Source organism: Seriola dumerili, unplaced genomic scaffold (genome assembly GCF_002260705.1).
Source record: "Seriola dumerili isolate Sdu_G_001 unplaced genomic scaffold, Sdu_1.0 BDQW01000191.1, whole genome shotgun sequence".
NCBI classification, from domain to species: domain Eukaryota; kingdom Metazoa; phylum Chordata; class Actinopteri; order Carangiformes; family Carangidae; genus Seriola; species Seriola dumerili.
In genome coordinates, this window is record NW_019174446.1 from 9,798,550 (window position 1) to 9,822,661 (window position 24,112).

General features: G+C 39.0%; 1 protein-coding gene across 1 annotated transcript in view; it reads right to left on the minus strand.

Moving 5' to 3' along the window:
- Positions 1-24,112, minus strand: part of col14a1 (collagen type XIV alpha 1 chain) — a 147,919-nt gene that overhangs the window by 61,681 nt on the left and 62,126 nt on the right. Inside the window, exons 27-35 of the mRNA XM_022753606.1 lie at positions 20,553-20,696; positions 20,031-20,195; positions 19,777-19,815; positions 19,499-19,637; positions 16,831-16,973; positions 15,423-15,532; positions 7,590-7,748; positions 5,049-5,126; positions 4,476-4,562 (exon numbers count right to left, since the gene is read on the minus strand). Of these exons, the coding sequence (XP_022609327.1) occupies positions 4,476-4,562; positions 5,049-5,126; positions 7,590-7,748; positions 15,423-15,532; positions 16,831-16,973; positions 19,499-19,637; positions 19,777-19,815; positions 20,031-20,195; positions 20,553-20,696 (1,064 nt within the window). The remainder of the gene's footprint in view (positions 1-4,475; positions 4,563-5,048; positions 5,127-7,589; positions 7,749-15,422; positions 15,533-16,830; positions 16,974-19,498; positions 19,638-19,776; positions 19,816-20,030; positions 20,196-20,552; positions 20,697-24,112) is intronic.

Below are 24,112 nucleotides of genomic sequence, written 5' to 3' on the forward strand. Positions count from 1 at the left end.
ACCGCCCCGCTGAGCTCTGCACTTTATTACTCTGCATCTGTAAGTTAACAGCAGGAGTCTGGAGCTGTAAACCCTGGGCTGACCTCTCTAGCCCCCAGGATTATCCAGGGACAAACTGCATACATCTGCTAATCATTGGCCCATTTGGGATACATCCTTTTCCTGTGTTTGCTTAAATAGGCCCCCCCTGGGAATGAGGTGGGGGCGAGGTGGTTCCTACAGTATTTAGCCAGAGGGGACAGGAGGGATGGTTCCATGAAGGGAGAGGAATATGAAAAGAGACACACACATGTGGTAGAAGCAGTAGGTCAGTCCTAATGGAAGGATTGTCTATCATCTCTTTTGTTTGTTTTTTTTGTTACCAGTTTCTATACCAAATTCTGTATCATCTTATTATGTAATACCAGTGTCATTTTTGTTTTCCCAATTCATGCCAATGAAAAGTTTAAACGCACAAAACTATTGAACCAAGTAAAGTATGAAGTTTGTCCTCCTTTGCTTTACCACTCAGAAGACATCAGTTTTATAAGATCTATTTAAACAGCTTACAGAGAAAATCTGCTGCACTGACGTGTATGTGTAACTCTTTGAGCAGAACACGTATTGGTATTTATTACTAACATGAACTTATTAAGCAGGTAACAATGATGTTTATAGGGTCTGGTTCCACCTTTGCCTTTGCCTGTTAAATGACAGGTTCTGATTTTGTAAGCTCTATCTTGATGTAGAACTCATATGCCTATACAGTATATACATTGAAAGAGTATTTGGTCACTGTAATGATTCCCCCTGGCTACACTGTCCATGAGGTGATCCATTCTACTGGAAAAAGCTACCAAATCCATGCTCTGTGCAAACTGCAAAAATGTGCAATTTTTTTTGCCACTGTCCCTGGTCAGTGTTTCCTTACAGCTCAAATCAAGCGGACTATGGGGCTTTTGTCCCCCATCAACATCCATCAACAGTGGAGTGGTGAAAGGAAAGAGGAGGAAGAATTAAAGCAACTAGTTACTCTTTCAACTACAGACTGGTGACAAATTAAAGGAAAAACCAACATAGTGTCTCAGTCAGGTATTGGACCAATGCTCCCTGGCACTGATTCTCCAAGTCTCTGAACTCTACTGGAGGGATGAACACCTTTCTTTCAGAAGATATTCTCTCATTTGGGGTTTTGATGATGGAGAGTGCTGTATAACACATCAGTCGAAAATCTCCCATTGGTGTTTAATTGGGTTGAGATCTGGTGGCAGCAAAGGCCACAGTATATGATTCACATCATTTTCATACTCATCAAACCATTCAGTGACCTCTTGTGTCCTATCGATGTGGGCATCGTCATCCTGTTTCTCCACTCGTTTTTCAGGTTTTGCCTTTCATTTGTCACCTGTCTGTATGTATGGTATGTGAGAATTGAAAAGAGTAGACTTTTAAGAGGCTTAAAGTGTCTTTAAATTCTCCTTTTGGCAGGGAAGAGATGGAGTGGAACTACTGTTCTTTTGATTCAAATGTAACAATTGTGCCTTTGTAAATGCATATAAGGATAAAAAAAACATGTTATTCAAAATGATTGATTACTTTTATCAATTTAGCAATTTGTCTCTGCAAGTAGTTTTTAATGGATTTTTGCAAACAATGTGTGCCCATGACTTTGGAGGCAGGGCAAAACCTGCAGAGAAGCTGAAATTGGCCTCCAACATCAGTAATACAAATAATTGTGTTTGGATTTTACATGGGCCTTTAATGGCAATAGAAAAGAAAATACACAGCTATTACCATTTAACTAAGCAATTTGATGCCAAAGGCAAAATTTACATTTTTTCAAACAACACTTGGATCTCAAACAGCATGGACACAATTCAATTTTAACAAACAGAGATGGTGGGCCAGGCATGTCTTGTTTTCCTTAATGTCAGATTGATTGCTGACTGATGTTCGGTATCGAGTCTGAGCCAAATCAGGCGGCACAGATTGCAATTCAGTTGGGGCAATCGATACTATTTTAAACATGAGTGAAAGATTTAGAAAACTGTAGAGGCCTGCTGCCGTGCAAGAAAACATATACATCTGACAGTGAACACAAACACAGAAATTACTCTCAGGAAAAAAAAAAAACACATTGTTTTGAATGATTACTTCCACCTGTCTATATGGTGGATAAAATAGGGTCTCGACACAAGTACGTATTCTATTCAATATGAAAACTGTGTAAATTAATAATGTTTTATAACAATTTCATCTCTAATGTTACGATCAGATGGCAACTACTATAGTTTCTTTATCATTTTATAATAATTCTTTGCTCTCCATCTCATTTTGTTTTGTCATTGCGTTTGCACACTGCATCAGGTATCTCCAAGATCCAAGTATTTATTTAGCTTAATTCACACTCCTTGGCTTACAAGCAAAGTCTCAGCAGCACAACAACAAATTGTGTACACATCCGTTTTTTTGTTTTTTGTTTTGTTTTTTTGTTTTTTTACAGTGAAACAGACAGTTTCCACACTCTGTTAGGATTTTGAAAGTTTCCCTGTGTTAAGAAAAAGCTTTTTTCCACAGGGGATACAATACATTTATTGTGTTAACAACCATTATATTGTTTTAACAAGGGGAATGGCACTGCCTTTTCATCCTTCTTCAAAACCCCACTGACTGCAGTGTGCAGTTTTAACACAAAAGTGGCTATGATTTTGTCATTAAACCATTCAACTACGCCCATGTGCTGCAGTTAAAATGTGATTTAAGGAGCCCATTCAATGCCGGAGAGAGAAACAGACACAGACAGAGACAGACGGAGGCATAAAATGAGTGAGAGAGAGAAGAAGAGTCTCAGGCATTGGGATGAAGTGGAGGCAAAAGAAAAAACAGAAAAAGGAGAAAACGGAGAGAGAAAGAGAGAAAGAGGGAGTGAACCAGAGAAAAGAAAAAAGATATTCAAAAGATATCATAAAAAGATATTTGGGGTGAAAAAAAAAATTGTGGAGAGAAAACATAAAAACAAAAACACAAAAAACTAATAAAATGTGTAAAAAATGTATAAGGAAGTTTTTCAGCCTCTCTTTTAGACTTTTTTCTGACAACAAGTAAAAAGATAATGAGTTGAAATTTCATCACGGTGTCTTCAAATTGAGTTCAGTTATCAGTAGTTTCCACATAACTGTTGAATGAACTTCCAGCATTAAAAATAAGTTCAACTTTGTTAGAATATTTTCCATGGCTAAGCTAACATTTTACTGTAGTATATGTTTCTGCCATAAGGATGGACTGTTAAAGAAAACAGACACAAAGACAAAGATGTATGAAAGTAGAAGAGAGGGCCGTGGCCTGTGGGTATAATCCTATAGATGAGTAAGTGGATCGGGCTCGTTGGACAGGGATGAAAACTGGGGGATTGTAATTAGCTGTGATAAATTGAACCGTCACATAATTACTTTCTCAAACCATACCGCTGTTGATCAACACCCCTCTCCTGCCCTCAGGCCCAAAGGGCAGAGACAGAGACAAAAAGAGAGAGCTTAAGAAAGGACAGACGATAAGAGAAAGAAGAGAGATACAGACATGGAGTAAAGTAGAGACAAAGGAATGAAAAGATCAAGTGGGGGAGAGAGAAAGAAAAAAGAAAAAGAAGAGAGGATATAGACAAAAAGCTGTAAATGAGCTCATTTACTTGCTCTCAATATCTCAGCCTCCATCAGGTTTTACCTGCCACTGTGTGAGAAGAATACAGCTTCTCCACAAGCTCATCCCTCTTTCTCTAACAAACTGCCAGCCCAGTGAAAATGTCTAAAGATTTGTAATCTTTTTCATTAAGTGGGATTCCAAAAAATATCAGCTTTAAGAGCAACTGTTTTCTGATATAAATTGTTCAGTGGACAAGAGACCAAGTCTTGTGTCTTTCAAATTTTTATTTTTATTTTTATTTTTACGTACTGATATTTTACAGGATTATTTTATGTGTGTGAATGCAGTGTTTATGACTTTTTTTGATTGCAAACCAGCCCCCAACTGCCCTTGAGGGACAATAAAGTAATTTGAATTGAGGTGATTTGTACTGACTTTCTCAACAAGGAAATGAACTTTTTTTATGAAGCTGCCAGAGTGGCTGTTTGACTTTGAAATTTACCAGTAGCATCTATTATTGACAGTCTAAACACTTCCAGACAGTCAAAGTGAATGAATGAATGAATAACTGACACAAGGCAGAAGAGAAAATGGGAATGAAAAGGCCTGTCAACAAATGCACTGAGGTATGAATAGATGACACTATACAGAGACAGAGGAGAAAAAAGAAATGCAAAGACAAGAGGAAAGACACATTGATCTTTTCACACAGGCCTCTGGGAAGCCAGGCACAAAGACATAAACATACTGAAAAGATAGTGTTCACACGGGACCAAGCAAAAGAGTCTGAATGATTCATTTATTGAGTAATTAAATGAATTGATAAATAACTGAGTTAAAAAACAGTGATCACTTACAGGGGGTCCAGAGGGTCCTGGGGGTCCTTTGCTATCCTGGGAGCAGGTACAGGCATGAGGCATGGGAGGGCATTGCTCCTCAACTCTCTGAAGACACACACGCGCACAACATTTAAACAACACAGAGATATCTCTATATTGCATCAGAATGAATATGTGTGTATCTATTTGTGTGGGTATGTTTAGGCCTGATAACTGGTGTCCTCATGCAGGCACACTACAGACCAGATTTCTGTATGTGCAAAAGAGGACAACATTGTTGACTCTCAAGGTTCTCATTCAGGGAATTTATATCACCTAAATGAAATTATGCACCTGACCAGAAGTACATCTAACAGTGGCCAATGCTAACAGCAGCACATTCAGTACAGATTCCAAGTAACTTGTCTGTAATTCTGATCTCATCATAACTCGGTTTGAATCAATTATCACTCTAATTATCTAAGGCTGTAATAATCAGAGCATTAAACCACTGTGGAGTCAGAGCGGAGAGGAGAGGTAGAAAATAATATTTTGAAGTGAGTGTGAGCATGTGTGTTCCTAAGACAGTGTATTCACATGTTAGTTTCTTACCAATGCTGGCAGTTCACAACACTTATCTCTGCTCGCCCAGGATGTACTGCAGATGATGTCAAACATCTGGAGCTGGAACTATAAACGCGCACACACACACACACACACACACACACACACACACACACACACAACACCACACACACACACACACACACACACACACACACACACACACACACACGCAAATCCCATTAATTCTGAAATTAATATATTATCATTTAACACATTTCAAAATGCATGAAAGAAACAGAGGCAACATTAGAAAAAGAATATCAACCATGGTATTTTGTAATGATGTGGTTTTGTTGTGTGTTTGTGTGTCGATAAGAAACAAGATCACAGACAGTCTGACTGCTTACGAGCTCTAATGACCAGCTGAAAAGTGCTGGAAGATAGATAGACGCAGTCTGGCTGATCGCTTTGACAAACAAAATGAATGTTCTGGAGGCTCCTCCAGTCTTAAACTATAGACTATGCTGTAAATTAGGTCATGGGCTTGTGTCTGATTCATTTCTAAAGTTTGGCATCAAGACTGAAGAAGGTGCCTGCTGACATATACTGTTTATTTTATTAGAAGGGCAGTGTAGAGGACCTACATTTCTAACCATCCAGAAACCAGACATCAACCTTCAGCAAAGATCTATATCAAACTTAATACACATATATATCACAGACACAACTTAAACTATGGAAAACTCCTGCTTAGACTAAATGACTGTGAAACTATTTTATCTATAAGTTATAAGTTAAATACATACAGACACAAACACATGATTACAGACTTGGATGAGATTCTGTCGGCTGGTGGGAAACTGTCCAATAAGTGTTTGTTTTTTTCCCTGCTGCTGTTTCATTTACATAATCATAATCTGTATTGCTTCATATAAACTGGAGGAATCTGCTACATGGAAACATTGTACCTGGTTTGGCCTGATTTAATTTTTACTTGAGTTTACTTTAAATAGTGTTTTATGTATTATTTGAAGTATAGACAGGGTGCCTGAAAGTCTGATGTACAGTAACTGGGTCATTCTTTAGTTAAGCAAACATCCCGGGTTCAGTTAAATTCAAATTGTCAACTCATCTCTTTCAAATGTCAAATATTAAATACTACAAATAGTCCAATTTATTGGAAAATTCATGACAATAATTGAAATGAAATATTTTTAATTCTTTGGGAGTAAAGGCCTTGCAGCCTGTGTGAAATGGTCTTATCCAAGTAATTATAGTCCTATTACAGCACCATGGGTGGGTGTGGGGTGGGGTGGGGGGGTGTTCTGATTTAAAAGAGCTGAGCACTTTCAACACTGAGACCCAGTAGATACATACTTACTGTGATCACTTTGTGGTTTTGACCCAGATTAATAGAAATGTTGGGTTGGCTGATTGAGACCTCGAGAAAAAAATGTGATCATATGATTTAATCTATCCTCACTGATGAACTGTCATTTGTAATCCCCTCAATCAACTCATCACCTGAAGATCCACAGGCTCATGTAACTATGTATGAGAAAAACACTCCGAACTTAAGTCTCTCCAGATAATTAGAAATGTCGCTCATTGTGGAGCCTAAAACAAACCAGTAGTCTTTCCAACAAAACTAGTTCTTCAAGCAAACACATCACTTCTGGCTGCTTCAAAGGACAGAAAGTCAAATTATATAAATTGTGATTTGCATGACGTTAAAAGCAAGGTAAAGCTATGGTTTCATTTTCTACTATCTCTAGAGATCTTCCCCAACATTAAAAAATACAACATATTTTTAATCAATAACCACAGGACCACTTTACCGGCCAGTGAGGGACAATCTGAAGGTAAATGGAGAAAATGTCACATCTTCTTTATTTTCCTTTTGAAAAACCTCTTCATGAAGCATTTTCCAGCTGATAATTTTCTTTGGAACAGGTCAGAAGTATAAATTTACTAATAGCAGAGCTAAGTATTCCCAGAAGCCCAGGATATCTCACCCTCTCCCCTGCCTGTGTGTGCCAAAAGTTTTCTTTGAGTGCCTGTACTACTTAATGGGTTGAGCAGGACTAACAAAGTATATGTAAAGCACTTTGTACATTTCCATTTGCAATAAATAAAATGAACTCCCACTGAGTTCCTCACTGAAATGGTTTTAGATATTTATGGTTGTCATTTTACAGGCCATAATGGTTCACACACACATTGCTGACTTATCGTTGTAATCAATGCACAAGGGGCAACGACAACAGATTGATTCAAGCAAAAATTTAAAATTCTCTCTTTAACTGCGACTCAGGCAAAACTGCTTTTGGAGAAAATATTAAAAACAAGTGTTTAGGTTGATGAATATATGGGTCAGGGTGGGAAATAAATCCTGGCATGTTGCTCTAACTTCTTGATTTTGCTGACTCTTCCATATTCTACTGTCCTGATAATGACTCTATACTTAATGTCTGGAGGATGCACTTCAAATTTTCAAGACCTGAGGGAACCATGAACATACAGGCATGCATTCACCGGATATTCATTGTGCATTTAAAAATAATACAAACAAGTATTCATACTAACCGGAGCAGAGTTGTCCTGTGGACCTCTGGACCGAAACATCCTTCCGAGGACCTCCACTCCATCGGTGGTGATGTTACCAGATGCACTGATGGATTTCTCCCCAACCACAGAACAATCTAACACCACCTTCACAGAAGTCTTACTGATGGTTACATGGAGCTGTGTGGGAGACAGAGAACAGGGTGAATTAGAAATAATCTTGATATTGTGGTATTTTCCAAACCAGAGAAATCGATCAGCTGTGTTACGAGCCAAAAGAGAGAGTTTAAAGAGATACAAATGGGCTGTCCACCACAAACAGAGTTGTAATCTCATTCTAAGTGAAGCATTTTCAGAGGTCCTGCATCTGTGATGAGCCAGAATACTAAACTTAAGACTTTTTTTTTTTTAAATAAACAGAGGCTAAAAGCATCTAAGCACACAAATTAGGCTGTCCAGTCAGAGTGCCTGTGAGCTCACACTGCATCCTTAGAGGAAACCACTGCCAGTGCCATGAACCGTGAAATTCAACTAGTCGCATGTTTAATGAGCAAAGAGGGCTACATCCTGGTGAAGGATTATAATAAACCAGTGTCAACACCTGCATGTTAATCATTATGGGAAGTTTTCTATCACACTTCACGCTCTTTCACGACATCAGTAAAAAAAAAAAAACACCCACACTGTAAGTCATAGGAACATGAATGCATGTGACTGCATACAATGCATACAACTCTCTCTCTATACACACACACACACACACACACACACACACACACACACACACACACACACACACACACGGTGCAGTTAATGTGGAGTTAGACAAAGTTCATATTCGAGTGTCAGCGCCTATTCCTCGGCTGATGTCTGGACGGCTGCTTTATAATGACTTTCTGTTCTCATCCTCCATTCTACACACTTCACTGGGCATGATGTGTGTGTGTGTTTGTGCGCATGAGTATGTGTGTGTGTACTTTTGTGATATAAAAGATGATGAAAATCCTCTAAGGTGCAGACATTTTCCCGGTATTTTGTGGCATTTAGTGGTTTCAGTTAAGGTTAGCATTAGTGGATATGGACTGTACATAGGGAATTGAAAAATGTAACGTATATTAATGTATACTGCATGTTTCCTCTGTGTGTGTGTGTGTGTGTGTGTTTTAAGGATGCCATTCACTCTCCTTCAGGCTAGCTGTTTCCTCCATCTACTCCAGTGGTGACTCAGACTTATTTTTAGTCTAGAGGAAGTTTATTCTTGAAAATTGACAATTCGAACCATTCCTCTGTTCTTACTTTACAGCTACATGAAATCCTGGACAACAGTAGCAGGCGTCAGAAAAGATGCTATTTATTGTATTAGCATTTCTTTTGTTAAGCATACATGTGGCTAACATTTGGGGTTATACAACACTCAATACTCTCTTTACTGTTTCTTTTGAGCTGTATGTTTTACATTAAAGTTATAGTTGAATCTCATAGTGAAGATCAGGGGATTTTATTGTTCTTAGAGCTGTGTCACACAGACTGATTTGAGAAGTCTGCACTACAATACCAAAGAACTAAAAGTCACACTCTCTCATCTTTGGTTTCTTTTTTTTATCTTTAGTCAACTTTCTACACATATTTATGTTGGTCAAGCAGTGAGCTCACTAGGAGAGCAGTTTCTAGCTCAGATTAAAGGTGGAATTAAACACAGTAACCCAGAAGCTGACAGGAGACAAACCTCAAAATTGAGCGTTGGGATCAGTTTTAGCACAACAGAGAAAAGAAAAAAACAAAAGAGCTGACCACAAGATATGAGGATGAAATATAAGACATGTAAGCAGCATAATGTTTTTCACTCTGTGCTGCTGCTGGCAGGTCAGATGGCTGGTCGCAGTCTACAGGATCCATCCACAGCTAATACTGCTGCCAGCAGAAGATGAATTAGCCTCTCTCTCCTTCTCTTTCCCCTCTCACACATATACAGATAAACAGACTTTCACTGTGTTGTATTGTCTAATGCTACTGCTGTCTTACAATCAGCACCATCTTTCTGTAATATAAAGCACCTCATTTGTTTGCATCTGATTGTCAGGTGGTTTTATTTTTCTCTGTGTGAATCAGAATTCTTTTTCCCTATCATTTTTCAGACAAAAGACAAATCACTTCGCATTTCATAAGAGAGAAGGTGACAGTGCTACATTATCTTTGTCCCGCTGCACATACGACTTTGGTAATCTCGCAAACGGAAACAGCAAAAACAGTGAGCTATCACCTTAAATGCAGACTATGTAATTTTCTGCTGCTAGAGGTCTCTCAATCAAAACAATAACAAGAGACTCCAAGTAATGTCTCTTGTAATGTGGGATTCATGGGAGTTGTTTTCTTCACCAACATTGCCGTCATTACAATCAGCTTCTTCCAGTTAGGATTCCTTCAGTGTCAATTGTTACAAAGCCAAACAGACCCAGTGATTAAATCCAGCGAAAACACTGAATAAAGCATCTTCACGTTAATAATCAGTGTTTCTCCGACAAGATGTGTCGGACGGACTGTGAACCAAGCTGCTGCTAATGTTTGCTCATCTTGTTTCTCTGTTCCATACTTCCAATGAATGAAATCCTTCATCTGGTTAAACTTTATAGTTAAAGACGAGTGTATCGTAAAAATGTGGCTTAAAATTGGAAAAATAAAAGTAAATTTTGATTGATGAAACCAACTTACCTTGATTAAAATTAGGGATTTCACTAGGTTTGAAAATGGATGGAAACATTTGGGATAATATAAGTACACAACTCAACAAAATATATAACATAGGTTTGGTCATTTTAACATCTTCATGTGGAAAAGTTACATACTACAGCTTTAATATTATCTTCAAAGACTAGAAATGTCAAAATAAAGCAAAATTGCCAGCAACAGCGGAAACTGTTTTTGTCCAAAAATTTCACAAACTATAGTTTTTAATCTATTGTTTTTAAAATCAAAGCTCATAATTGAATTTCAAGGATCCCCATCTCAACTACAAAATATGGAAGAGAGAAAAAAAGAAGAAAAGAAGGGAGGGCCCAGATGAAGAGGACTGAATCAGCATATTCACTTCATCTCACCTCTGTGAAACACAAAATGAAGTAGTGATACAGTAATGGAACTGGAAAACTGGCACGCAGACAAACACACAAACGTTCAAATTGTTATGGCACTTTTTAAACATGGTGTGAGAGATAATGTGGGGTGAAGCAGATGAGGCTATCAGCATTTCTGCTGACTCAGCTGCTTCTGACCGGCACTTAAAATTGTGCATGTGCATGCTCTCTTATGTATTCTTGATTGAGAGTGTGAGTGTGAAGTGTGAGTGTGAGTGAGAGTGAGTGAGTGAGTGAGTGTGTGTGTGTGTGTGTGTGCATACAGTGCAATTTTGTATGTGAATTGCTGCTTCCAGAGCTTGTATGATTTTTTTTCTGCATGTACACATATTGTACATTCGAGTATTTACATCTGTGCATATATCTATTTATGCATATGAACTTTCTTTTTGCCTGTGTGTGTACAGTATGTGTGTTTTCCCCTTTCCTGTAACTTTAAAGACCTGCTTTCACAAAGACTAAAACTTACTTAACTGACCCACACAAACAAACTGCTCATTTAACTCTGAAGTAAAGTTAGCCCCTTCAGTTCAGTTTGTCTCTGGTGTCCACAACTCAAGCACAGACGTATTGTTATGTGGGGGGGGGGGGGGGGAGATATATAAACAAAAGTTTCATTGCAGCTGGAGACGTGGCCGGTGTTTAATGGCTAACTTGGCAACCGTTACATGTGACAGAAGGTTAGCTTTATATCTCTGTCCCTGATATTTGTGGAAACAATTTCAATGAGTTGTAAACAAATGCATTTTAAGCAAAAGGAAACATCTGCAGTGCTGGCAGAGAACTCATTGGTAATGATGTGACTTTTGAGGTTGATGATATATAGAGATTATTGAGACACTATGTTGACAAGGAAAAGCAGCCAATTTTTTTTTTTTATCCAATTTCACCTGGTTTTAAAATGTAATGTGTACTCACATGCCTTCCACCTGTGCCTGGCCTGCAGTCTCTCTCTGTGTGTGAGTGTGATTGTCTGAGTGGAGACAGGTGTGCTGGAGAAGAGCAGAGCCCCACCACCTGCATCCTATCCTGCAATCAAGACCTCTGCAAATACCCAGCTCTGCCACTACCACTGAGCCAGATTGTAGTGACTGTAGAGTCTGCGCTCAAGTCATTCAACGATATACTCAGTCTCATTTCTCACTGCCTGTTGCTCTCCTCTCCTCGCAGTCTCGTCTGCTCTGCTCCAGCTCTTGTCTCCAGCTGCTCGTCCTGTCAAACCTGCTCCTCTGCCCTGGACCCCTCTTGGCTCAGCTTCCATTCTCCGGACGCTTTACACGGCACGACCAGCCCAGTCACATGTCCCCTAAACACCTATTGGCCGAAGCTACAATTTACAGATGTCCCCTTAACGCCTCACATGCCGACAATTGGCAGATGCTACAATTTACAGATGGGGCGACAGCAGTGCACTGTATAGAGTCTTTATGTGGGGATTTATAGCTGTCACTGCACAATGTGCCAATACGAGGGGTCATCGGGGGGCCCCAGGCATATGACTGGTTTGCCTCTCCTGCACCTCTGCCCTGTGTGACGACCCCTGGGGTCCTTGTTGTTTTGGGATCCTTTTTAATAACCTGTCTCCCTTTGTCTACAGCAGTTCATCTGGAACACCTGTGTGTTCCAGAGTATATATAAGTCTATATAAGTATATAAGTCTTGGCTGCCTACTTATCTCTTTCTGCTCCTCTCCACAGGCACACCTCCTTCCTTTTGGGTTTGGATATGTCTTAGTTTAAGCCTTGTTTAGTTTTGCACACCTGCACTCACATATCCCCCTCATGCACACAACACACGTTCCAGGCGTTCCACACCTCGTACTCAGAACATTTACTTTGGTCTCTTTATTTGGTTTAATTTAGTTTAATAAAAAATTCTTTATTGATCTTAACCATGGTTTGTCACCCTTTTGTTTTGGTCACTTGAGCCAGAGTCATAAAACCCTGTAAACATTTTTCTATTCCACTCCAGTCTCCCCACATTCCTGTGTTTTGCACTTTGTTTCACTAGCCTAGCCTAGCCTTAACAAATTCTTAACAAATTCATAACAAAGCTGTGGGCCTGCAGGTAAATTCAACCTGCTTTATACAAACTGTTAAGAGCTTGAAAACATGAACACTATGTAAATATTCCAAAAGATTAAGACACAACAAAATTCTCCAGTGTAATTTCACACATTGAGATCTTTGCTTCTAACTGGATTAATCATGAAGTGGTTCATCATCAGGGCAACAAATTACCACCATCTCACCTTCATCCATCCCAGATCTGTTCTTCCAGCAGATACAACATTTATTTCTAGTTGCTTTTGTCTCTCTATTATTTGCTCTTCTTTCCAAGAAACTACCAACATTAATGCCTTCACAGAGGCTTTATAATAATCATTTATGGATGAATGGAATAACCATGAATTTTGAATTTCACTGTGAAATATTGTGGATTGCTGTAAGCTAGAAAGCTGCAACCGCACTGGAGCAAATTTCCTGAGTGTAAATTTTTATAGCACACAAGGACAGCTTTAAGTGCTCGCGAGCAGTTTTAATAGGAGGCATTTAATCATTTGGGAGGTACAAAAAAGTGCTCATACACTTCTGGAGATTAATATGGCCCTAAGCAATATGTGAGTGATACTGAAGATAACTTCAACTTCTCTCTATGACTACACATCTCTCTGTTTGTCTCTATACGTCTCTATGCTGTATTTCTCTTTGTATCTCAGATTCTCTGCCAAATCTATTTCTCTCCCCCCGCCCTTCACCTGTTTCTGTTTTTTAGGTTTCTGTGTTTGTGTGCACTTCGCTGAGCAGTGACAGATCCTGCTGGGTATCCCTGCTTTCACATGAAGTGTCTTCATATGGTAATCCCTTTAGAGCGGACACACACACACACACACACACACACACACACACACACACACACACACACACACACACACACACTCCTCTTATTCACTTGTCATCCTGTCTAAACACAGACGAACACTTCCTCTGGCCAGGCAGTCTTCAGCATCTGTTCCCCCTCTCAACATTGTCATGTTCTCCAACAGAAAGACAGAAACCAATGGAGAAGACAAAAGGCACTGAGAATGATGGACAGATACTCCCTGACATTTTGAGAATTGAGATAAAGACAGACAGTGAGTTGGTGGGCTGGTGTTGGTTTGTTTTCAACAGAAATCCACAGAGTCCCAGTAAAGAAACTACACAACAGAAGCTGTACAGGAAAAAATATATTGTCTAGTATATATAAAGACTTTGTCCATTAGTTTTCAAGTTATGTTTCCATCCATTTGTCAAGTAAATGTTAACCTCTCTTTTAAAATATAACAAAACAATACATGCAGATGTCCCTGTCCATTAGCCCTGCTGAGGTAAATATACCTCTAGAACAACTAAAGCTAATTCAAAGGACGCGTCCATGAAGACAAAAGAATTGATTATCATTCAGCAAGTTGCTATTATTGCTTTGTGTGGGCTAATGTTGTTGATATTTCATTTGGAAAAGTGTTTTGCAATGTGAATTACTCATTCACTGGGCCCATTGGGTCCAAACCAATGTCATTATTTATTCCGTAGAGGCATTTGCATCACCATTTATTCCACAATTTCTTTTTTTCACAGAACACTTTCTCATCTCAAGTGAGCAGAAAATTGTCTTTCACTGAAGGAATGTCATCAAAATTTGCCACTTCCATTCAGTCAGACTAATTTGATACAACATGATTTACATAAAAAAATATTTGAATAGAATCCGAGTGATTGAGGAAAATATGAAATGTCTTTGTCAGAGAATTGGTTGAAAGGACAAACTAATATTGTGTGGCTCTGGTGGTTCCAGTCTGAAGTCAGTGGTGAATAGAAATAACAACAAAATCACTGAAACTACACTAGGGATAAATATGGTAGAATTTATGGCAATTAAAACATGGTATTTGCTGTGAACATCTCTGGAGGTATTACATTTTGTGACACTGAATTAAAGCTTGATAAAAGGACCACAGTGACCACTGAGTAATCAATCGATTTTATAATTAATTATTTATTGTATAAAATGTCAAAAATGTGTACTCTAACTTCATTATGAGAGAGAGAGAGGTCTTATAGGGTGATGAAACCTGCAGTTTCACTCCCACTCTGCTCAATCCACTAGTTTAAAAAAAAGAGTGAGGAGTGGGAGAGAGAGACAGAAGAGGGAGGGTGAGTATCATCACCTGCACACACACACCACAGCAGTGGTGACAGGTCAGGAGAAAATTTCCACTGGAGCCACTGGAAAACCACCCAACAGGCTCCAAAACTTCAAAAACATCAAAATACAGTAGATCTTCCTTATTTTTTCTTTTTTGTCTCTTTCCCAGCGGCTTGCTGGAAATATTCCTGCTCCCTCTGTCCCCTTCTGCTCTACAGAGTTTCAATGCAGCATATCTGAATATTTATCTGAAAAACTACAACCCAAGACTTGTAATGAGGGTTTGTCAATGTGAACCTGATGTTATGCAAACTGGTAAATGTAGTCACTGTGAGGCTAACAAGGGTTTTCAAGTCAATGTGATTGGTGTTGAAGTGGTTCCAGTTTTGAAGGACTTTAACAACCCAGTAGCACAGAATCAAAATCTCTACCTATACTATAATATGAAACAGAAGCAAGATGAATCAGTTTTATCATTTACCTTTCAATGTCGACCAATCAAGTCATTTTCAACAGACATATATTGAAGACTCACCTTGTGGAAGCTCCCATGGAAAATCTTTTTGATTTCTGTTCCTTCAAATGTCACAGTCTGGAAGTCTCCTTTGTAGTCATAGTTGAAGAACGTCAAGGTCTTTCCAGAGTCTGTGGGGAGACAGAGGGTAGAAAAGGTAGATGTTCACATCAAGTAGAAATTGCCTTGTACTGATGCTATTAGATTCCAGTAAAGAGCTGGTGTGTAACAACAGTGAACCCGACAACATGTGCATGACAATAGGACAACCATCTTTGTGCTGCTCTGCTGTTAATCTGCGAAGATTCATTTTACTACTGAAAGAGTACAAACTTCCTCAGATCTCCTTTCAATTGAGACACTTAAATGATTCAGTTTCATTGTGACATAAACATGAGAGTCATTTCTATTTTTTCACCAAGCACTGAATGCAGCCATCAGGGGGCAAGAACATAATCCCATCCTCCGCATTATTCTAATAATATATGCGATGTAAGTGGCAACCAGAATCATGAGTTTGCAACATGTCAGTGAAAACTAAACACAGAGACACATTATTACTAGAGGATTGAATTGAATTGAATACAGACGTCAATTCTTGCTGTTGATTCCCAAAAAAACTTGGTGGAGGAGTTTATTTTATGGTTCATGTTGGCGTAAGCGTGGTGGTACAACTTTTATTAAAACGCTGTGAGCTTATCTGAAATCTCTGGATCAATGTAATACAGGTGCCATCATCCATGTTTTCTTCCTTTTGTTTTAGTCCATGAAACCGAACCCAAGATACGATTCGATTTTTTCACCCCTGCTTAAGCTGTGTCAGGGTCAACAGGGAAAGCAGAGCAGCCAAAATGCAACTTCCTCCAGCTACTCCTGGGGTTCCCAAAATCATCAACGACAGCTGGTAATATAATCTCCACAGCAGGTCAGAGGTCTGCCCTGGGTCTCCTCCAAGTCAGTGGTGTCCAAAACACCTCTAAAGGTTGACGCCTGCGGTGAGTTCACCTAGTGTGCAGTGTTTCTGTGACATCGCTTATCATCGTCTGACACAAACACAACCACTGCACTGTGGTCGATCTTATGACACTGTCATTATTCATCATCTGCTTTGGCTTTTAAAAAAACTGGCTTCATGTCAAATCAAAGAGAAGAGCTCAGGTGCAATGTAAGTGGAAAACTTTGCCCATCTAAAGCCACATTATAATGGATCAAAAATGTAGTTATACCTCAGCTGTAATTAGTCGTTTCCCTCAAGTCTCACTTCTAATCTGTTGAATTTATCACTCTCTTGGTTCATTTGGAGGAGTTGGGAATGCAGGAAACTCAAACGTGCTGTTTGAGTTTGTACTTGTCAAACTGTGATATGTTACGATACAGGTGAGAAAAAAATATATATAAAGAAGCAAAACCACAAGTGATTCAAACTCACTGTCCAGGATTAGTCCCACCAATGGCTCTTTGTCTTTCTTGAGGATTTCCCACAATGCAAAGGGCTCCTGCGGGGTCTCCGGGAGTAGGCGGAGCATCATTGAAATGGTGTAGTCAGAGGGTAAACCTTCAGGGTGAAGGTACCTGGTAGACATGTGAAAGATGAAAGAACAGACACACAGACAGACACACAGACACAGACACACACACACACACACACAGACACACACACACACACACACAGACACACACACACACACACACAGACACACACACACACACACACAGACACACACACACACACACTGTGCCCTACAGGCATATATCTACTAGGTGTCTTCTTCAAAGTGCCATTGTCTCTTTTCAGCTGATGTGAATGCTTTTAGAGTTCTTTGGCTGCCTCGGTCTCTCTTTGAGTGCCAGCCACTTTTTGATCAGTAAGCCTTTGCCTTTTTTTGTGCAGTTGCCTCTGAGCACTTCAGGTTCAAACCATCTTAGCTTCAGCTTTTCAGAGCACTCATCAACGTCACTTTTCACAAACTGAACAATCTCAGAACAGGAAGCTATATAAAGGAAACTGATATCAACCAAGAAAAAGCTCCTAAAATGACAACATCACAGAAGGAAAGACTTTATGGGAGCACAACTGTAGGCACTGAATTCTCGTGTTAAGTTTTTGTATGCATGGGTTTTATATTGGAATAAATCCCTGTGGTATAGTGCTAAGTAAATCATAATGCTTCTAACCTGCATTTGCAATTATCTCTGAGAATGTTTTCAAATCATTTATTTCCACCTTCTGTAAATGCTATTAATTACAAACAGTCGTGGTCTAAATCCGCAGTTTGAAACCCAGTTGAAATGTACAAGGTGAACTCTTAATAAAACTGGAAGACACGACCTTAGTCTAATCAAACTAAATTTTATAATAGCTCCTACCAGGGTTTTGGTGTAGTTTCTCTGTTGGTCTGGTCAGCTAAGTCAAGCTGAGTTATTGATACTAATAATTATGTATTACACTAGAAAGAAGAGTCTCTTCCATGGGAAACTACAGGGCATTAAATGTGCAGTAACATCTATTATTGCATGTACTGTATCTATGTTTTTAGCTTTTTGTATTTACTGTAGCCACTGTCAGTTGCTGCTGACATGTTATGAAAATGTTGGAGATGCAGTTTTTACAGTTTGTGATCATTTTGGAAAAAGATGCTTGCATGATTCAGCTCTGCTGGCCTGAAAAAGAATGATCTGAAATTGCCAATTTGCTTCCTGTATTAATTGGCTGTAGGAATTACAGGGATTAGTGAAAACGGCATGTTTAATGTATTACTGCAATAATCTGATTCCGCTCAGTGCTTTTATTAAATTTCCTTTTACTGCAAAAATGCCATGATTTTTTACATAACTGCTTTTTCTAAAAGTTTTGAAAATAATGAAAGGCTTTCTAATCTCTTTCTAATTCTATCTAATGGGCACATAAACTGTATTTACATTAATTCATCAGATAAATGTGTCATTCAGAGTCAGGCGACAACATTTGGAAATACAGTCTTACTTCAATATTATTCTTATAGTGAAAAATGATTAAACCCTGGCAAAAGGCAGAAATTCTATAATCTTCAGGATCACTCTTTGTGGTTGTTGGAACTGGGGACAGGTACTGTTTGTGGAACGTGCAAGATAACATAACAACAAAGCCCAGGTCCTATGAGTGGGACTTCAACCCTTGTGTGCTAAAAGATAATCCAAACAAAGATAAAGGGAAAATCTTGTGTATCTTAGTTCTCCAGTAGTTTGCTATCAGCCTGAAAGTCAGGTTCATTTTCTTTGGCAGGACTGTTGCATAGTTCTGTGTACACTGCTGGCTGATAATTCAAGGTCCTGTGGTGTTTGTGTCCTGCTGACCATTGACAGTGACCACTCCCCATGTCCAGAGAGAAGAAGGGAGAATCACTTAGCGAGCAAACACTGACGGAGTAACAGTAGAGAAGGATCAAAATAACTCTGTTCAACAAAGGGGAAACTTAAGGTTAAATAGGAGTGAGCTGGATTCACTTTCATTAATGATGAAATACTTAAACTTAAATGATAGGGAAGTATGCTGGGTAGAAAGAATTATGAGTGACTGGTTTCTGGTGCTATGCATCTAACTACTGGAAATAATTAACACAAACCACTTTTTACCTTTTCCAACTTTTTACCTGCCCCCAGTTCTGGCTTTGGTTCTGATTGTTTTAACAAATGTGTGTGAGGCTGCTTGTTTTTGTGATACTGCTATTTATAACCTTGTGTATGTGTAATTTGTTCTCAGGTGTCTCTTGCAAAAGACGCCTTGATCTCACTGGCACTTGAACAAATTGAACTGTCACTGAACAAACTGCCACCTCCAGCTCTGTCTGGGGTCACTTACTTTGTATGCCAGTATAGCCGACCACACAACACGGGTTGATCTATATCTATGTATATGCTGCCAGGTAACTTTGTGAATATAGACGTGTGGCTTGATCAATTGAGTCTGTCTAATATAACAGCCCTGCAATAAATCTTACCTCTAAGGTTATAATGTTAATGGTTATAACGGCTATGGTGCACAATTTTATGGTTTGTCAATTGAAACAGAGGTGTGTTTTCACATTACTCCATCTTACTGTGGATGTGGCGTTACTCACTTGGTGGGCTGTGACACCAAGGCGTCACGGTGTAACCTGTAACAGGGGAAGCTGTTGAACGACCCCGGCTCCAGAGAAACTCCTGGTATCGTGCTGTACTCCTTCTCTACCAGGCCAAACTTCTCCATCATACGGAAACCTGCAAGAGACAAGTCATCATCATCATTATGTTCATTGTCATTATGTTATTGCCATCATCATCATTAGCTCTCCATCCAGGGGTCTGATACAGTAGATGGGCTTGTACAGTCTATTTTTCCCATTTTTGTACTTCTTACCTGCCATGGTGTTACCACTCATCAAAACAGACGGACAAGCTGAAAGACAGAAAAGTGTCTGTTAGTTCATCTGTAAGATTTTTTCTCAACCATAAAATAAATCATTCCTTCTCTCTCTTCTCTGCTTTGGTCATTTTTTATGTCTCTCCACTAACTACAGTCTTTGCTCAACGTTTGCATCTTTCTGCTACCCGACTTTTCTGATCTCTCTTTCCTCCATAGCTCTGTTTTAAACATAAGGTGGTGCTACTCACTGGCAGTGGCGGCCTCGCAGACAAAGGTAATGAGCTGTTCTTCTATTTTCTTCACAGCATCCAAATCGTCCACAAAAAAGACGTGTCTATCACTGGGCTTGCTGGCGATATTCACCAGCTCTCCGTAGTCCGCGTCCGCAAAGCCAATGGCAAAGATGATGTAGTCTGAGAACGGAAATAAACAAGAAGATTCATTACAAGTTAAAGGAAATTGATAGGTTTAAATAGCCTCATGGAACACATTATTAGTTATGGATTTCAAACCAATGGTTGAAGAGGTTGATAGCCGGTAACAGTAAAATGTGACAGACAGTTCATACAGCATCCAAGAACTGGCAGGTTGAATGAGGCTCTTTCTTCATGTTGCCTGTACTGTACCAACACACATAACCTACCCCGTCAATGTCAACAAATCACATACTGTACATCCAGTGTCAACAAATTATGATTTCAAGATTTTCCCAGGGCTTCAACCAACTACCAATAACTCTTATTACTGTGTTTGGTCTATAAAATACTCACCCTCCATCTGCATCTCCTTGGACACTTTGTTGACATCATCTTGTGAACGCCCGTCAGTCAGGACAACCAGGACCTTAGGGACGCCCCGTCTGGCTCCGGCCTCTGGAGTGAAAATGGACTCTTTCACATGTTTGATGGCCCGACCTGACGGAGGACAAAAAGCAAACACTCGATTTAGAACAGCCAGAGTTTAGATGCTTTTTTTTTTCTTCGACCTTGCAAGTCCTTGATTTCCATTCATTTCTGTGAGACTGTAAAATTAATTTGCAGAGACTTAAATAAAAAAAATGAAGACAATCACAGCAAGTATTATGTCAGCTTTTTTGTCAAAATTTAGTTACATTACACAAATACATGCAACAAAACATGGCTTTGTCACCGTAGCGCACTAGAGTAACACTTATTTTGGTTGTCAGCTGTTTCCAACATGCTTCACAATCATTGCCTCATTCACTGCTGTGTGACTTGTAATATCCAGGCATATCAATGCAGGTGTACAGCACAGATATAAAATCTGACACTTCTGATCACTATAAGGCTCATGCCAATGCTGTTTGCTGACACATCTCCCTTGCTTGATGTGACTAAGATTAAATGTTCATGTATGGGGAGATTAGTGCTCTCAGCAGAATACTCTTCGCTGTTTAGATTCTGTTAGCTCCCTCAAATAGTCGAGCCTTTTCTGCCAAATCTAACTGTGTAACCAGTTGCTGTAACTGGTCAATTCCTTTAATGTACAGTGTCTCTCAATGACCAATAAAACCTCTGAGAAAAATAAATGCTGTCAAGATGTTTACTGTCATTATTGAACTCCAACCATTCTCAAGTTAAGATTATTTCATTCTGTAGTGAAATGAATGTTAAGAATTGGCTGCCGTGAAGGAAAAAAAATACAAAAAAAAAATGTAAGAGGAAACCACACAGCATGCTTGGGAACATGGCCAGTGGTGATGTAACATATACAGTCATTGTGCATACACTAAAAATATGTGAAACTACTAGTATGGTCCTTTAGCATACGTGGCAGTCCACATATTACTCTTACTGTTGTACTATGTTCTGATGTGAAGCTTAATTTTTTTAATTGGTGCAACATTTTGGAACAGATGAATGCTTCAATCAACTCCTGTGCCTACATTTTTTCCCATGTGAGGCTGGATGACGACAAATGCTTGGCAGACTAAACTTATTGGATGCATGATTGAGCTCATTAACAATCTAAAAATGTCCTTTTCCACACCTGTTACATGGAGGTGAATGCATGAGACCTTTGCTACAATTTTAATGTACTTACTAATTAAAAACATGTATTATTTATCCTTCCACTGACATTAATAAAATACATTACTGACCCCATAATTATTACATGAAAATGAGTGACCTGAAATCCCAGAGTGCCCATTAGCATTTAAAGTATGTCAGAAAACAGACAATGTCTTATGTATTTTAATGGGATCTAAACATAGAGAGATGAGAAAAAGGAAAAAGAAAAAGATTAAAATGTCACCAGTCTGTAGAAAAAAAAACCCATAGAATTAGATGAACTCTTCACAGTGTGCAGGTCACCTGCTAATGGAATTAATCAGTCAATAAAATCTGTCCGGACAGTTTTAAAAGGTTTCAAGACCCACCCACAACAAGTAACCAAGATGTGTCAATGCACATTTGTCAGTGGATTTAGGGATGCCTTGTGTGTGTCATTATGTTTCAAGCCCCCTCAGTTTTGTAAAATTAAATTCAAAACAGTGAGTATATTGCTGAGGTGAAATCAACTTTGTGCTCAATTATATATATTTTTTAAATATATATAGATATATATATATATCTATATATATATTTTTTTTATTAATCTGCCTCCAGATAGCTCTTTTGCTGCTGAAATGTGAAGACAACCTGATGAATGACGGTCAAGTACAAGGTATAATCACATCAAATAACAGGAAAAATTGACCCATAATGTGTCCTTCATGACATGAATTGATCTAAACTGTAAAGACTTCACACATACTGTATACAGTATATGCAACAACATGTGTTAGTCATTTCGTGCATGCAAACCAATAAGCAGTGTCCTGATCGTCATCACACACAGGTAGGTAATTTCTATTTAATGCCAATATTTGCATACTGTCCATCGTGATGTGCATTAATAGTTCATGTAGCTCATCTACTCATCTCCACCTGACCTTTTCATAATCACATGGACAATTGCTGCCATTATTCCTCTCTACTCCTTTTGTCCTTTTACACTTTCTCCTCTCCCCACTTCTTGTGTTTTCAAGAGCGTGCCACAGCTGTAAAGAGAGGAGTATCTGGGAGTTTTGTAATAAAAACAAAACCATATGAAGCAGTAAATGGTCCATAAGTTGACTAACCACTTATCATACACAGAGTGTATGGCGTAAACAGCTTTAGGTGTATGGTGTCTTTGTCTCCCAAATTCTAAATAAACCAAAACCCTTCAACCACATCTTTGCCTCCTTTTTTCACTGAGCTGTCAGTGATAAAAAATGATAGAGTGCTTGGCCTGTAAAGTGTTGTGTTGTCAGATATCTGCCAGTGATACATCTGTTTCTACACTGTCTTCTGATCATGCTGGACGAGGCTTGAATTACAGCAGCTAGCCAGGCATGAAGTGAGACACAGGACCGAGCAGAGGAGAGGGGAGATGAGAGGGAGGAGCAGTGGGTGGAGGCGCTGAGTGGGTGGTGGAGGAAGGAGGAAAAGAGCAGGTAAGAGGGCATAAAAAGAGTGTGTGTGTGTGTGTGGGGGGGGGGGCAGAGCATGTATGGAATGAGGGTGAGAAAAGAAATTAACACAAAACAAACATGTCAGTGGATGTTTGGTTGTGAAGCCCGTCCTCAATCAATCGATCCATCATTTTGCATGTGTGAAGTAATCCTTGTCAGTTTGGATTTGGCCTCCTGTCTGGCAACAGTTTACCAGTTTTCTTGCTGTCACTGAAGAGCGGAAACAATATGAGAATGTAAAAATAGTTGAAATCATCTCTCCCGTTTTAGCATCCAAAGCCTAGGTGCGACATAATGAAGTAGGAGACTTTTTTTCCCTTTTCTATTGTGGCTGCAGGTGAAATCTGGATGACAAGGAAGAGGCTGTAATATTCTCTCTGGGTGATTATGAATGGAGAGAGCTATAAAATCCTTTAATCTTTGACAAGTTACTGTATGTTCCTAAGAACGATTTGAAAAAACTTCTGGATAATCAAATGCATTGCTGAAAATACACAATAGATTTTCAATGTGTTTTTTATAGTCAGTGAAACCCATTCAAGGGCCATTCACACATTCACTCCTAAACTCATAAAAGACTCATAAACCCTTGGAAATTGAGTGAGGGTCTCACACAACTGCATTACTACAGTTGAAGCAGGAAGAAATCAGTCTAGCTGCTAAAGTATAATCAGAGAAGGCAAATAACATCCTGACTAATCCAATGTGTGAATATATTACTAAAAAGTTAAGGATTAAAAGTAACCCTAGTTTACATATTGTAAGTCACGTTGTCCCTGGATACACACATATAGTACACACACCTGGAAA